At 49.6% G+C, this 16466-nt stretch overlaps 1 protein-coding gene across 5 annotated transcripts in view; it reads right to left on the bottom strand.

Moving 5' to 3' along the window:
- Positions 1 to 16099, bottom strand: part of EFCAB11 (EF-hand calcium binding domain 11) — a 175793-nt gene extending 159694 nt beyond the window's left edge. For 2 of the 5 annotated variants that reach the window (XM_005686197.3, XM_018053852.1), the window contains exons 1-3: positions 15894 to 16094; positions 15262 to 15357; positions 10680 to 10725 (exon numbers count right to left, since the gene is read on the bottom strand). In XM_005686197.3, the coding sequence (XP_005686254.1) occupies positions 10680 to 10725; positions 15262 to 15357; positions 15894 to 15968 (217 nt within the window). In that variant the 5' untranslated portion in view covers positions 15969 to 16094. Of the gene's footprint in view, positions 1 to 10679; positions 10726 to 15261; positions 15358 to 15893 lie in introns of all 5 variants that reach the window. The other 3 variants (XR_001296226.2, XM_013967384.2, XM_018053853.1) reach the window with 3 other exon arrangements.

The raw sequence follows: 16466 nt of genomic DNA, 5'->3' as shown, positions 1-16466 counted from the left end.
ATGAGGGGCAGGGATCTGAAGGAGAGGGACACCTGGGGTAGGGGGGTCTGTGGGAGAAACTCCACAGGGCTGGCAAGCAGAAAGGGCCCCTCCAGAGGAGAGAGGGTGGACCTGGCCTTTCCACTGCTAGCAATGGACAGTCAGTGACAAAGCCCCGCCTCTCCACCACTAACGAACACCTGGGCACCGTGCAGAGACAAGACAGGCCACGTGGGTGCGGGGACGGGCGGTGCAGGCCTCAGTCTAAGCCGACCCTGAGGCCTGCACGCACCTGGCACAGCAGCACACACGGCCCCCGGGAGCTGGAGGACAGGCTGGACGCCGCCATCTGCCATCGTGCACGCCGCCTGACCTCCGTGCTTCTCCACCTCCTCTGATGGCGCCAGCCTTCCACACCCGGCTCAGGCCCACTCCTCGGGCAGGAAGCGAGGGCCGCTCTCTTCCAAGAGGCCTCTCGAGCGACCTCTTGCTCTCTTGGGGGTCTTCTTGTCTCTATGCTCATGTGGCATCTGGCTGTCACGCCAGCGACAGTGCTTCTTCTATCTTCCCTACGACGTATTACTCGGAAGGAACGCTGTGACCACCCTAGACAGCGTGGTGAAAAGCAGAGACAACGCTGTGACCACCCTAGACAGCGTGGTGAAAAGCAGAGACAACGCTGTGACCACCCTAGACAGCGTGGTGAAAAGCAGAGACAAAGCTGTGACCACCCTAGACAGCGTGGTAAAAAGCAGAGACAACGCTGTGACCACCCTAGACAGCGTGGTGAAAAGCAGAGACAAAGCTGTGACCACCCTAGACAGCGTGGTGAAAAGCAGAGACAACGCTGTGACCACCCTAGACAGCGTGGTGAAAAGCAGAGACAAAGCTGTGACCACCCTAGACAGCGTGGTGAAAAGCAGAGACAACGCTGTGACCACCCTAGATAGCGTGGTGAAAAGCAGAGACAAAGCTGTGACCACCCTAGACAGCGTGGTGAAAAGCAGAGACAAAGCTGTGACCACCCTAGACAGCGTGGTGAAAAGCAGAGACGTTACTTTGCCAACAAAGCTCCGTCTAGTCAAGGGTATGGATTTTCCAGTGGTCATGTATGGATGTGAGAGTTGGACGATAAAGAAAGCTGAGCACCGAAGAACTGGTGCTTTTGAACTCTGGTGTTGGAGAAGACTCTTGAGAGTCCCTTGGACCACAAGGAGATCCAACCAGTCAACCCTAAAGGAAATCAGTCCTAATATTCATTGGAAGGACTGATGCTGAAGCTGAAATTCCAATACTTTGGCCACCTGATGTGAAGAACTCACTCACTGAAAAAGACCCTGGTGCCGGGAAAGACTGAAGGCATAAGGAGCAGGGGACGACAGAGGATGAGATGATTGGATGGCATCACCGATTCAATGGACATGAACTTGGGCAAACTCTGGGAGATGGTGAGGGACAGGGAAGCCTGAAGTGCTGCAGTCTATGGGGTCACAAAGAGTCAGACACAACTGAGCGACTTAACAACAACAACCAGTGGTCAGGACCCCACACTTCCAGTGAGGGGGTGTGGGTTCAGTCCCTGATCCGGAAAGTGAGATCCCACACGCCTCGAGGCTAGCCAAAAAGCAGAGAAGCAACAACAAACCGGTCCTAGGATTTCAAGGTGAGTATAACGTCCGTAGCTCAGTCAGTAAAGAGTCTGCTGCAATGCAGGAGACCCAGGTTTGAGTCCTAGGTCAGGAAGATTCCTGAAGAAGGAAATGGCAACCCACGCCAGTGTTCTGGCCTGGAGAATTCCATGGACAGAGGAGCGTGTCCGGGTCGCAAAGAACTGGACACGGCTGGGCGACTAAACCGCCACCATAATGCGAACGTGTTTCCTAACGACAGAAAAGAACAGAGCGAATTAAATCCAAAGTCAAACGCCAGCCACATCTGCTGTGCTGTGGCCTCAGTTCCTCAGGGAGAAGCCCCAGACAAAAAAATATACACAAAACAGACACACAAACGTGCCTCCAGCATCACAGGAAAGGCTAGAGAATGGACATTTAAATTTAGGGAAAGAACACCTTTCATCGTCAATGACCTTGCTCAAAACAACTCAGGTGAGACAGCAACAAACAAAGGTCATTAGCCTCACCAGACACAATTTTTCGATTAACCTGATCCTGGATAGCACGACTGAGCCAAACAGTCCACAATCACCATCGTGATGAATCGACTTCTTCGATTTTTCCATCGCTGACGATTTAAAGTAAGCTCCTAGAAAGCTTTTTTTCCTGTTAAGTATGAAAGTAAAATGTGTTTCTTGTTTTGAAAGGGAAACCATGTAAGAAAACAGAAAGAAAGGGGGTGGGTGGGAAAAAAGCATGATCTAATCATCCAGTGGAAACAAAATTCTAATGTTCTTTGTTTTGATTTTCCTCTCCAAGCATATGTTATATGATCTGGGATTAAAAATGCACAGACAGCTGTTGTGGATTCAGTGGGGGCAACGTACACTGGGCAGCTTAAGCCAGAGTCTCATAGTCGTGGCTGTTGTTGGTGCTCTACAGTCATCCACAGTGAAGTCAACCCCCCTGAGATCACCCGTGGCCTTGCCCTTCCCAGAACCGCCCAGACACACGCAGCATTAAACCACTGGCCTACGCTGAAGAAGGGCTTCCCGGGGGGCGCTAGTGGTAAAGAACCCGCCTGCCAACGCAGGAGACACAAGGGGCATGGGACGGATCCCTGGGTCGGGAAGATCCCCTGGGGGAGGACATGGAAACCCACTCCAGTGTTCTCGCCTGGAGAGGAACAGAGGAGCCTGGCGGGCCATTGTCCGTAGGGCCTCAAAGAGCTGGACTCAACTGAAGCAACTGAGCACACGTACAACGAAGAAAGTTCAGGAAACTTTACACACTTCACTACTGTATCTCCTGAACTGTGTGCAGACATCAGTGTCCGCTCATCAGCCTCTCCTGAGACCTTGTGGGGGACAAGCCCTACGCCAGGGAAGACCACGTCTCTCTGGAGAAGTAGCTTCTGTGGCGCGGCTGCTGATCGCAGACTGGGCAGTGACTCTCTTTTTGCTCTGGACCCTCAGGAGCAAGTCTGACATCAACCTCTGGCAATGGCACAGAACCTGGCGGCTTGTCTTTTGTGTACTGACCAACCCCTGATGTCGACTCATTCATTCGCTGAGTGCCCGGGACAGTGAAGACTGGCCTCAGCTCCATCACAATGACTAATATGACCCACGGCACTGTTAACATCACGCATTAGCAAACGGCTGTGAGGGTAAGCTTAGAGATTCGAGTCCTGCGGCCCGCTACATGCTAGCTAGCTGCACCACCTGCGCAGGTTACTTAACCTCTGAGAGCTTCAGGATGGCTTTAGCTTATAAAACGAGATAACCCTGATATGAAGGCGCAAGTGGCCCCATCATGTCCCACTCTTTGCGGCACCATGGTCCGTAGAGTCCATGGACTTCTCCAGGCCAGAACACTGGGGTGGGCGGCCTTTCCCTTCTCCAGGGGATCTTCCCAATTCAGGGATCAAGCCCAGGTCTCCAGCACTGCAGGCGGATTCTCTACCAGCTGAGCCACCGGGAACCCTGACATAGAGCTGTGTTAACGTTGACGATCCCTGCACGATGCTCATCACAGCATCTGCACCGGGTAAATGTTCAAGGAATCAAGCTATAATTATTGTCTGTAATAACAATAAATACTGTAACACGCAGGAAAGTATTTTATAAACCAATAAAGAACCACCAAATGCCAGGATTAAGATTTTTTATTACTCCCTGGAGTTCAGTCTACTCATTTGAAAAAAGGGAACATATGACCATTTTCTAGGCTCTTCTATATTCAAACTTCTTCATTTTCTGTAGTTAGAGAAGATATGACATGTTCTATACTCTTAGAGAACAGAAATAAAACCCTCTACAATGAGGCTGCAATACCAGGTGGCTCAGCGGTAACAGAACCCCCCTGCCGATGCAGAAGACACCAGGGTCATGGGTTTGATGCCTCGGCCAGGAAGACCCCCTGGAGGAGGAAATGGCAGCCCTCTCCCGGGTTCTTGCCGGGAGGATCCCACGGACAGAGGCGCCTGGCGGGCTGGTCCACAGGGTCACAAAGAGTCAGACACGACTGAAGTGAGTGAGCACGCACGCGTGCAGTGTGTACTAAAGGCAGCACCAACTCTCGTCTGTCGCTTCCTTAAACACGTGGCTTGATTTTCCCTCCTGTTAGTATTATGTAACTTCTTGTTCCTGGTGCCCAAATAGTTGCTCCTGACACTCCCGTGCTTTGTCAGGTTATGAGCATTAAAAACGGCATCAGCGCCTTTTTGCTGTTCATTCTGGCTGCTCTCGAATCCTCCCAGTGTGACCTTCCTTGAGATAGCCTGCTCTTCTCACGGCCTTGTCTAAACTTTTCACTCATCCTAATTTTCACAAGGAGCCTCGACAGAGATGGCCCACCTTTTATAAAACAGAGAGCCAGGGACGCAGAGTTTGGGCGTGAAGGTTTAGGACCGTTGGCAGCGTGTACATCGTCAGGGCTCTGCCCGGCTGGGTTCAACCCAGGCCGTGACTCTGGACCTCCCCCAGGAAGCTGGGCAGCAACAGGCCCTCGCGTGGGATGGCATGTTGGAGACCTGGCATGGCCTTTTCTAGACGTAAGAAGAGCTACACCTAGTGGGAGAATGCCCAAGTCACAGCTATCCAGAAGGACTTGCCGGTGGCTTAGCAGGTAGGGAAGCCACCGCAATGCAGGAGACACAGCCGTGGGGTCAATCCCTGGGGCAGGAGGATCCCCTGGAGAAGGAATGGCAACCCACCCCAGTATCCTTGCCTGGGGAGATCCCACAGACAGAAGAGCCTGGTGGGCTGTAGTCCACGGGGTCGCAAAGAGTTGGACACAACTCACTAACTAGCAGCAGCAGAGAGCAACTTCGGGAAGTGGATTATCTGCATGAATAGCTCCCAGAAAACCAAGGCCAACACTTCAGGTTTTAAGATCAAAACATTAAGGAGAGAGATGATATATTTGGTAAAAGAATCTGTGTATAAACTTTTCCTGTAAAAGGGAAAGTTAGGGGCCTCCCTGGTGGCCCAGGGGCTATGGCGGCATGCTCCCAATGCAGCGTGGCCGTGTCCGATCCCGTCAGGGAGCCAGACCCCAAGTGCCACAACCAAAGACCTCAGATGCCGCAACTAAGAAATAGCCTGCGCGTCACAACAAAGACCAGAGATCCTGTGTGCCGGGACTAAGATCCAGCATAGTCAAAGAAGTATTTTTAAAAAATAAATAACATTAAATGCGACTCAAGTCACTGAAGGGGAGAAAAGAAGGGGCTGATGGTCTGGAACTGGTCCAGGACCGAACAGGTCTCATGAAAAACCGCTATGTCAGCAGCACTCAGAGTTCGGCAGTGACTTCTTGCGAGGCTGGCTGTTTTACGTTCGCAAGGATGTCTGTGCTCTGGAGTGTCCCCTTTCAAGGGGACATGAACTGCAGCTGGTTGGAAAGTTAGTATCCTGGCTGTAAGCCTACTCCTCTACTCATGAAGAATGTGGTGCTTTGAGAAGGTCAATTTGCCGTTGACATCAGAACCTGAGAGGAAGGGGGAGCCAGGAAGCCTGCGGACGAAGGAGAGGCCTCCACAGCGATTCCGGAGGGAGGTACTGAGCACCTACACTCAGACCTCACTCCTCCAACCCTGCCTTCCCCTGAACGTCTCCGATGGCTAATCTACTTTGCAACCTTCTGTCCAGTTCAGTTCAGTCGCTCAGTCGTGTCCGACTCTTCGCAACTCCACGCACTGCAGCACGCCAAGCCTCCCTGTCCATCACCAACTCCCGGAGTTCACCCAAACCCATGTCCATTGAATCGGTGATGCCATCCAGCCATCTCATCCTCTGTCGTCCCCTTCTCCTCCTGCCCTCAATCTTTCCCAGCATCAGGGTCTTTTCTGATGAGTCAGCTCTTCACATCAAGTGGCCACAGTATAGGAGTTTCAGCTTCAACATCAGCCCTTCCAATGAACACCCAGGACCAATCTCCTTTAGGATGGACTGGTTGGATCTCCTTGCAGTCCAAGGGACTCTCAAGAGTCTTCTCCAACACCACAGTTCAAAAGTGTCATTTCTTTATGGTCCAGCTCTCACATCCATACATGACTACTGGAAAAACCATAGCCTTGTAACTTTCTGAAATTTATTTAAAAACTGATTCTTCGGAAAAGATGCTGCAACAGGAAGCATGCTAACAATCTGATGGAGAAGCGGCTGTGGGAGCAGCTGCAATATCCCTGATAATGAACGCGAGGGCCATGCTTATGAGAGCAGCTCTGAGGGCACATCACCAAAGTCAGAGAGCCCTCGCAGGGAAGCCTCCTCTCAGGGTGAGAGCCTCCAGTTCTGCAGCAACCCTCAGGCCACTATGAGTTTGAGAAAATCTCCCAGAGTGAGGTGCTCTTCATCATCCATAAGCGAACGAGGCTTCAGGAGAGGCCACGTGAAGGCAGTACCTGCAGAGGAACTCCCGTCCAAACCTTAGAGCTTTAATGTACGTCAGACCTAACATCAAAAGGAAGCTCCATGACTGCGGACGTGTGAGAACTGTCTCTGCAGGAGGTGCAAAGCCAAGCATTAGAGAACTTGGGTGGGGGGTGGCTTCCCTGGTGGCTCAAACGGTAAAGAATCTTCCTGCAAAGCCAGAGACCTGGGTTCAATTCCTGGGTGCGGAAGATCCCCTGGAGGAGGGCATGGCAACCCACTCCAGTGTCCTTGCCTGGACAATCCCCATGGACAGAGGAGCCTGGCAGGCCATGGGGTCACAAAGAATAGGACAGGACTGAATAACTAAGCATAGAGAACTTGGGGAGGAGAGAAAACGTTCATGAAATTTACAAAGTCTCCAGCCACAGGTCAACGCTCTCTCGAACATCAGAAAAAGAGAAAGTGCAGCGGGGAGACTACTAACAGCGTGCCTGGAAGATCCTCTGCCACAGACCAGTCCTCACATCGTATCGGGGCACTCACCCTCAAGAGAAGCCTCCAGGGGCCGCCCCGGTGGTCCAGTGGCTAAGACTGCACGGTCACAATGGGAGAGGCCAGGGTTCGATCCCTGATGAGGGAACTAGATCCCGTGGGTGGCAACGAAAGGTCCCGCACGCCGCAGCTGAAGACTGAAGACCCCCCCGCGCTGCAGCTGAAACCCGGGGCAGCCAAACAAACAGACATTGTTTAAAAAAGAGAGAAACTTTTAGAACGCAGTAAAGGTGGACAAACCTTCTGCCAGAAGTTACACTGCAGTGCACAGCAAGTCACCATAGAGAAGCCATGTGGTGTGACACACGTGTACAAGGCGTGTCTCACTAAACGTGACATGACACACACGGGGGGGTGCTAGGATACGGACTGCGGGAGGAGTTTTCAGAGGTCAACCTTTACATCAGAGAGCTCGCCTCACCTGTGAAGAACATGGGCCACCTTTCTTCCAGAATAATACCTATTTGTACATCAGATAAATGGTTAAGGAAAGAAAACCTCCTTTGTGAGGTCAAATCTCTAATTAGGAATCAAAGGACCCAGAGGAGGGAGAAGCTCTATGGGAACAGGGACTGTGAGAGTGCCTTTGGCAAGCTCCGTGTATTTATGCAGAAACACTATATAAACAAGAGCATCCAGAGAATCACTCACTAACTCCCAGAGGCCTCCCAAAGCAGAGAAACCCGAACAGTGCAAAAACTGTGAGAAATCCTTCTGCCAGAAGACAGAAATCTTTCTAGACTAGAAGGTTCACATAGAAACCCAGAAAAAAATACATACAGAAGCTCTCACCAAGAACTTACAATCTAAACTGAAGAGCAAAGAAACAATATTTGAATGTTTTGACAGTGTGAAAAATTTTAATAAGAAATTTAAAACCTGGGGAAATTCCATCAAGTTAGGGAGTTAAAAAAAAAAATGAAACAGTGAAGAGTGGGCTATCTCCTCAAAAATATCAATGTTGCAAAAAGGAAAAAAAAAAAAAGGCAAAAACACCTTCTCCTAGAGGCAATATTGTTCACAAAGTCATGTTCAATACGTGATACCAAAGTGAAAAGTGGAAGTGTTATTTGCTCAGTTGTGTCCGACTCTTTGCAATCCCAAGGACTGTAGCCCACCAGGCTCCTCTGTCCACAGGATTCTGCAGGCAAGAACACTGGAGAGGGTTGCCATGCCCTCCTCTAGGGGATCGTCCTGACCCAGGGATTGAACCCAAGTCTCCCGCATTTACGGCAGATTCTTTACTGCCTGAGCCACCAGGGAAACCCATGGGATACCAAACTTGTATCCAAAAAATAATCTACTAAACTCTTCTGTATATCCAAAATTTATAAATAAAAATATTTTTTAAAAGAAAGAAAAATATAGTCAAAAGGACACAGGAGCCAACTCAAGGAGGCACGCGATGGCCAGTCTCCGACAAGCTGAGCGCTAAAATAATCCAGCATGGTGTGCTCAGCCACTCGGTCGTGTCCGACTCTGCGACGCCACAGACTGTAGCCCACCAGGCTCCTCTGTGCATGGGAGTCTCCGGGCAAGATACTGGAGTGGGTTGCCATCTCCTCCTCCAGGGGATCTGCCCGCCCCAGGAATCAAATCTGCCTCTCTTGTGTCCCCTGGGCTTGGCAGGCAGATTCTTTACCACTAGCAGCACCTGGAAAGCCCAGTTAAGTACAGGAATGAATTATAAATCATCGAAGGCACACAAACTCACGAGTCCTTAGTGATAAAGGAGCTAGACTCATCCATCAGGAAGACGGAGTCTCTTGCTTATAGTAAAAATGCCAGGGCTAACTGAAAGAAGGCCTGGGATTAGAAAACCATTACTTTGCAACCATATGGCAAAAACTGGATCAGACAAGAATCATAAATGGATACCAGATCCAGGGGGAGATGGTGACGAGAAGGACAATTTTGCAACTTCAAACACGCCTCTCCACAGGCTGCTGCTGAGTGGCAAGGGAAGAAAATATCAAGAGAAATAATACAATGGAGCAACCGGACAACATCCTGACCAGTGAGAAAATGAACATCAGCTACAAGAGACAGACAGACAGACATCTGCTGTGTCAAGACGTGGTGCCCCGAGAAGGAAAGATCGCCCGAACACGATGCTGTCTGAGGACGCAACAGCTCGACCGAACGACGGAGGAATGCCAGGCAAGCACAGGAGGGCTAGTCCTAAAAAGCAAAACAACGAAGAGTGGGCTATTTCCTCAAAAAAATCAATGCTGTAAAAAGGCACCAAAAAAAAAAAAAAGTCTACAGAAATGTCCTGGCTTAGAAGAGGCTAAAGAGACACGGTGCCCAGAACTAACTCCTGGATGAGATGAGGGAAGACGCCCTGAAGGGCATAACTAGAGCAAGCAACAGCCCTGGATCGCAGCCGGCCGCTGTCGTTCGGTCTCCAAGTCACGGCCGACTCCGCTGCACAGACGGCACAGACAGGCGTCGACGTGAGCTCCCGGCAAGCGTGCCGAGGCTATGGAGGCTCGGCAAGAAGAGGCAGAAAGTGCTGACGAGAGGGGAGACGGCGTAAGGTGCGAACCGTAAGTGAGTCTGGGTACACGCCTATGCTCTGCACTATTTTTATTTTGCAACTTTTTGTTAAGTCATGAATTGTAATTGAAAAGCCAATTCCGAGTGCTGTGGACCCTACCGCCTCAAACAACAGGGTCACCTCTTTTCTCCTCCGCCTTTCCCCTCTTCACTCAGTCACCTGGCTGAGCTGAGAAACAGCTTCACGTTGCACACAAAGGCAGACGATGCAAAGCAAAGGGCTCTTGATCCACAGCTGCTGGACCTCCTGGAAGACTGACCTGCTCACACTGTTGCTTTCTCACGTCCTGTTTATCTTCCAACGACTGCAGCCCGGCCTCTGTCCCCAGCACGCGCTGACACGGCCCTTGCTAAAATCACCCAGCGCCCCCGGGGTGCCAGCTCCACGGGTCCCCTCAGTTCTTTTGCTACTGGACCTTTCAATAGCACTGAACAGCGCTGACCACACCTCCTCCTTGAAACGTCCGCTTCTGTTGGTTTCTGGTCACTCTTGCCCTTCCTCTGGGCCCTCTGCCCCTCCTAAGCCTCCTTGGCCATCTCTTCATCCCCTACCTGACTTCTGGTGGTTATCATTCCTATGGCTCTCAGCCCACACTCTCCCGCAGGGGGTCTCATTCATTCCCACGGCTTTAAAACCACCCACAGGCTGAAGACTCCCAAACATCTCTGCAGCCTAGCGCTCTGCTCTGAATTCTAAACTCATACAGCCTGACTGCTTGGATGTCCTTGAGCAAAACCTTTCAAACTCAAAATTGAACTCTTGCTGTCTCCAAACCTTAAATCTTTCCCCCTAGTCTTTCCATTTCAGTAAGTACCACTTCTGTTCACTCAGCTGCTCAGAAAACCCAGATCATCCATGGGATGTTCCAATTAGAAGTACCACTCTTCAGGCTTTTAAATAGTTGAAAATTCTCTGATAATAAACATACTTGTGAATACATTGATTCATCAAAACTAAAAGAACCAAACCTCTTGTTTTGGGGGTAATGGAAACAAAGCAAAGATTTGCTTTAACAGAACACTTTAGAGTCTCTGTTTGTTTTCGTTTCATGAGTGTCTAAATAAGGTAGGTAGTAAAAATTAACTTTCACATTACCAGAAGTGTTTGGATCTCCTGAAGACATCACAGAATCAGCTTCTATCTAGAAAAGAAAAAAAAAATAGAATATATAATTTCATCAATGTTTTCACAGTATAAGTTCTTAATTCCTGGGATGCAAGAAAGGAATGTATGAGAAACCATCTTTGTTGAATCCAACAGACAAATCACAATCATTTTACTGTTCTGTCAGTAAGACACCAGGAGCTAATCTGCTACAGATGCTAATGGCCCCCAAAGCTTTAATCTATTGATCAAAACAGTTAAATCACTTAAAATCAACTTGGCTGTCATACATACAGCATACACTACAAGGTAACCTTTCTGTCTTACACAAGTACAAGCAGTTGTAACAATGGGCTCTTTGGCTTCATTTAAAATATTTTCTTCCTGACTGTAATAGTAACAATGTAGAAAACATAAAAAATATTTTTACATTATGAAGAGAAACAATGAAAAAAAAGCCATCCAGTGAAAACCACCGTCCACATTTCCACCAGGTATGCTTTCCTTTTTCCCGTGCGTTTTTTTCAAAATTGGAGTACAGCTGTTTCCCGGCGTTGTGTTAAGTTTATGCCGCGCAGCAAAGTGACCCGGTCGCACACATCCATAGGGCCCCTCTGGTTTGGGCTTTCCTACTAAGGCAAAGTGACCCGGTCACACACATCCATACGGCCCCTCTGGTTTGGGCTTTCTTTCTAGAGCAAAGTGACCCGGTCACACACATCCATACGGCCCCTCTGGTTTGGGATTTCCTCCTACAGCAAAGTGACCCGGTCACATGCATCCACAGGGTCCCTCTGGTTTGGGCTTTCCTCCTACAGCAAAGTGACCCGGTCACACACATCCATACGGCCGCTCCATCGTCACCTTTGGCTTTCCTTCCCATTCAGGTCACTGCAGGGCACCAGGCAGAGCCCCTGTGCTGTGAAGTCAGCTCCCATCAGCTCTCTGCTTTACACACTGCACTCTGTGTACATCAATCCCAGTCTCGTCCATCCGACCTCCTCCTTTCCTACCCACGCATTTGCAAACATATTCGAGAACGCACTGTGTATTGTTTGTGGACCCGCCTTCACTAAGTATTAAAACACCAGCATTTTCCCACATTGCTGCAAGACTTTTACAAACATCACGGAATTAGGATCTTGGCAACATGCGACATAGCTTCTCCACCTCGGATTCCATGCCCTACACTTTCCCGGTTCTTCCTGACCCTTCCAGAAGACTAGCTCCCGGTGCGCCTTCCTCTTGGGGTCCCCACCGACCTTAAATGTGCAGACGCCCCCAGGCTCTCCCCTCGGGAGAGCGGAGAGCGTGCCGCCCTTCACACTCTGCACACCCTTCCTGGCCGGTGACATCCACTCGCACACCTGTGAGGAACCCCAAATCTATCTCCGCCCTCCCCTCTCCACCCGATTTCAGATTCCTCATGAGGGAGGCAGCACAGCCTGAGAGCTGCTCGTTAGCACCATCGTCACCTCATCATCCAGCACGGGACTTAACCAGCGAGTGCACACGGCTGTATTTAACATGGAGAACCAACAAGGACCTGCTGCAGGGCACAGGGAAGGCTGCTCACGTCAGGGGGCAGCCTGGATGGCAGGGGGCGCTGGGGGAGAATGGATACACACATACGTATGGCTGAGTCCCTTCACTGTTCTTCTGAAACTGTCTCAGCATCGCTGCTCAGCTGTATCCCAACACAAATAAAAAGTGAAAAACACAAAAAACACAGCACGTGCACTTCCGGCGCTTGCATCTCCTCGGTGTTAGCGCACCGCTGTGTGAGCTCACTGCCCTTCCCCCAAACCCCGCCTTCGGAGCTTCCCTCTTCTTATCCTTTCAGTCCTGTGGCCACATCGCTCCGGTATAGTCACCAGGTCCAATCACCGGGACAGCTTCTCCCACCACCCCGGGGCGCCCCCAGACCCTTCATACCAGTGGAGTCTATCTCTGCTGGTCTAAACAGGCCCAACCTCCTATTACAAGTACCACTAGAACTCCTCACCTTCTCCTCTTTCTGTTCTTAATCTCTGTCTCAGTATTTCTCAGAGTTTATAAGTCTCTCTAAACTGGGAACTGCTTCAAAGCGTGTGTGCACTCAGTTGCTCAGCTGTGTCTGTCGCTTTGCGGCCCCGTGGGCGATAGCCCGGCAGGCTCCTCTGTCCATGGAATTTTCCAGGCAAGAATGCTGGAGTGGGTTGCTGTTTCCCATTCCAGGGATCTTCCTGACCCACATCTCTTGTGTCTCCAGGACTGGCAGGTGGATTCTTTGCCACTGATGCCCCCTGGGAAGCCCTGCTTCAAAGCAGCATCTATGTTTTATTCATCTTTATATTTCTAGCCACTTGGAACTGCTCCTCTTACTATATGAGAATATAATAAATCTCATTCTGTAAATGTTTTCATGAATGTAGAGTGATTTATTACATAAAAGTGACTTACAGCTTCATGACCTGCATTCAGGAGTTATTTCATTTGCTCAAAAGCAATATTTAAAAACAAAACCCCAAACCTCAACCTAATATAAGAGTAAAAACCTGTTAGGTTTCAGAGGGAATACATTTTCACTTAAATGTTCATGATGGTTACAAATGATTCTTAAGTGTATAGGTGATTTGTTACATCAGTATTTTACTGTTTAGCAGCCTGTAGTCAACAAGCATTTGCTTTGATTAAAAAGTAAACTCCAAAACCTCAACCGAAAGTAACAACCTGTTAAACTTGATGGTGTGTAGTACGTACATTACCCTATCACTGTACATGTCATTAAATTCTTCACTTATGCCCTAAAATTAAAACCGAGTGAGTAGATCCGAAAGTAGTAAGGGCAGAACGAGGCCAGGTATCTTTCCAACTGAACCTGGGTTAAACGCAGTGTTTCACAGGCTGGGTCCACGTGGCCGACCTGTTCTGGAATTCCAGCTGAAATGAGTGCAGGTTAACAGGAGAGCTGCACTTTCTGGGAGGTAGCCCTGACTAGCCCTGAGGACTTCTCTGAGCTCCAGAATCAACCTCACAGTAACTAAGCAACCCCCTGGCAGTTGAACCACTCAGAACCTACCCGAGCTGTTCATGGGACCCAGTTGAATCAACAGAACACACTAACAGTGAAGTTGTGATACACCTAAGCATGATGGAGAAGTGGACGCTATGTGGCCCCCGGCTTCGTGGGGTCTGTAATCTGAGACAAGTAGAGCTCGATCACAAGGCAGAGCTGAGCCCAAGTGGCCGCCGAATCCCTTGGTCCAGCGAGGGCGGGAGGGAGGGCATTCCAGAGACAGCCCCGAGTGCTCCCCCGGGCTGATGCCTGCCACTGAATCTCCTACACCTGGCCAAGATCTCGCCTCTGATCTATCCCAACTCGGCAGCTTAACAAGAGGGGCCTGGGACTAGAATGGGTGTAGAGGACAAGGGGAGCACGCAAGGATGGGGAGCCCCAGGAAACCTGTCCGACTGAAGCAGGAGGCTCACTGGAGTTCAGCTCAGCTCTCCTTAACTAGCGCAACCTTTTCTGGAGAAGCAATGCCCAGTGAAATTTCAAGTGTAGCTAGCACTTATACTTCTAGGAATTAATTCCACAGAGATGCATTCACAAACAGAGATATAGTTGCAAAAGAATGCTCACTGTAGCAATATTAGCAGGAATGAAAAATAATGGAAGCAACTGAAATGACCAAAACAAGGAAACTAGCTAGAGACGACTAGGCAACTGCCTTTTCTTAAATGTAGTGTGTGTGCTTTTATGTTCTTCTACTGTCAAGTGAAAAAAGCAAGCTAAAATAAGACAGGCATACTATGCACCTTCCTATGCTTTCAATAGCATGCCAGGCGTGTTTGTCATGCATAGGAAATTTGGGATGATACACAAGAAAATGGCTAATAATGGTAACTCCTGAGGAGTAGGGAGGGAAGAGATTTACATCCAACTTCATATTTTTCTGGTCAGTTTTAAATTTTTGACTATATAAATGCATTATTTTCATAATTTAAATGGGGCAACTTTTTTTTTCTAGTTTAAAAAAAAAAGAAAATCCTGCACGTCCCTTCCTCTGTGAATTCCCCCTGTTACCAACATCCCCCTCCCAGGCTTCTGTCTTGAAACCATGCTAATATCTCACATTTAACATAATTATTGCCAGGCTTGTGGTAACTTAGTTTTTATAGATTCTAATTCATCACTTATTTGGGTTCTTAAGAAGAAAGTAAAATTCAGCACTGGACACATCTCTAAAATTGCTCAAAAGGCAATGGTTTGTTTTATAAACATCCTAAGCTAGCCCTCTGCACTTTACTTAGAATCCATCCACTACTGTATTGGGCTTCCCTTGTAGCTCAATTGGCAAAGAATCTGCCTGGAATGCAGGAGACCCTGGTTCAATCCCTGGGTCAGGAAGATCCCCTGGAGAAGGGAATGGCAACCCACTCCAGGATTCTTGCCTGGAGAATCCCATGGACAGAGGAGCCTAGCAGGCTACAGTCCATGGGGTCGCAAGAGTAAGACACAACTTGACAACTAACCCACCACCACTATTGTATTCTCTGCGCTGTCCCCAAATACAGAAGAAATTTCTACCTTGGATGGCTTGTAACCAAACAGCATTACAACAGCAACTTTAAAGTCCTCTCTGCTTAGATAGCCTTTGTTATCTTCATCGCATGCTCTAAATACCTAAAGAACATTAAAAATCTTCAGTTAATAAAACAGAAACCATTTGTTCTACTATTTTTATTACTAACATATATTAAGTTTAGACCTGTCAAATCTAAAACTTAGCTGAAAAGTTGGGCTGGGAAGTGAGTTTCATTATCTTAATTTTAATTCTCAAAACACCTTAATGATGTGCTAAAATTTACTCCCCACCCCGCCTCAAAGTGCCAAGGACTTAATCGGTAGGTTAATTCTTTTAAACCATCGGGATAAATTCTACCCAAAATTCATGCTAGAATGAGGAAGGCGAGGCAGCGAGGACGGCTTTGAAAGGCGGGAGGAGAGGTGCAGGTTACAGCTTATTATAAAGAGACTGTCGCAGAGAGCAGAAGGGGGTTGGAAGTAGGCAGAACACTGGACGGGGATCCAGAAGCTTGGAAGCCCCAGGCTAGGTCATTAGCCATCACACCTCGGGGCTGAACGAGAGCCGGGCGAGGGGATGGCGTGAGCGCCCCGGGTCAAGCCGAAGTCCAAGACCCAGCCCTCCGGACACCTACTTCCACCCACTTCTTGTGCTCTGAGGGACTAGCCTCCCACGTCCGCGGCCGGGCGCCGGCCTGGGAGGAGAACATCGCGATCTCCCCATGCGAGTCCAGACTGCAGAACCCGCGAGCTCTGCGGCCAAAGCCCCCGGGCCGGGACCGCCAGCCCCGCTCGGCGCAGTCCCGGAAGCTGAGCTTCGCCAGGCACCTCCAACGTCCCCTCTCATTGGACAACCTGCGAGCCACTGGCGTTGATCCCGCAGCTCTATTGGCCAGAGACTTTGTTTGGCTACGTTTCCTTGGAACAGCCTATGGCAGAGAGGCCCTCAGGCCCGCCCCCAGCCCTGGCTCCGCCCCTCTAGTTTTATTAACTCTTGGCACAGCCTATGGCAGAGAAGCCCTCAGGCCCGCCCCCAACTTTGGCTCCGCCCCCCTAGCTTTATTAACTCTTGGAACAGCCTATGGCAGAGAGGCCCTCAGACCCGCCCCCCAACCTTGGATCCGCCCCCTAGTTTCGGTAACTCTGGGAACAGCCTATGGCAGAGAGGCCCTCAGGCCTGCCCCAAGCCCTGGCTCCGCCCCTCTAGT

This window comes from Capra hircus, chromosome 10 (genome assembly GCF_001704415.2).
Source record: "Capra hircus breed San Clemente chromosome 10, ASM170441v1, whole genome shotgun sequence".
Taxonomy (NCBI): domain Eukaryota; kingdom Metazoa; phylum Chordata; class Mammalia; order Artiodactyla; family Bovidae; genus Capra; species Capra hircus.
The sequence above is the reverse complement of the archived record's forward strand: the minus strand, read 5'-3'. Positions and strand labels throughout refer to the sequence as shown.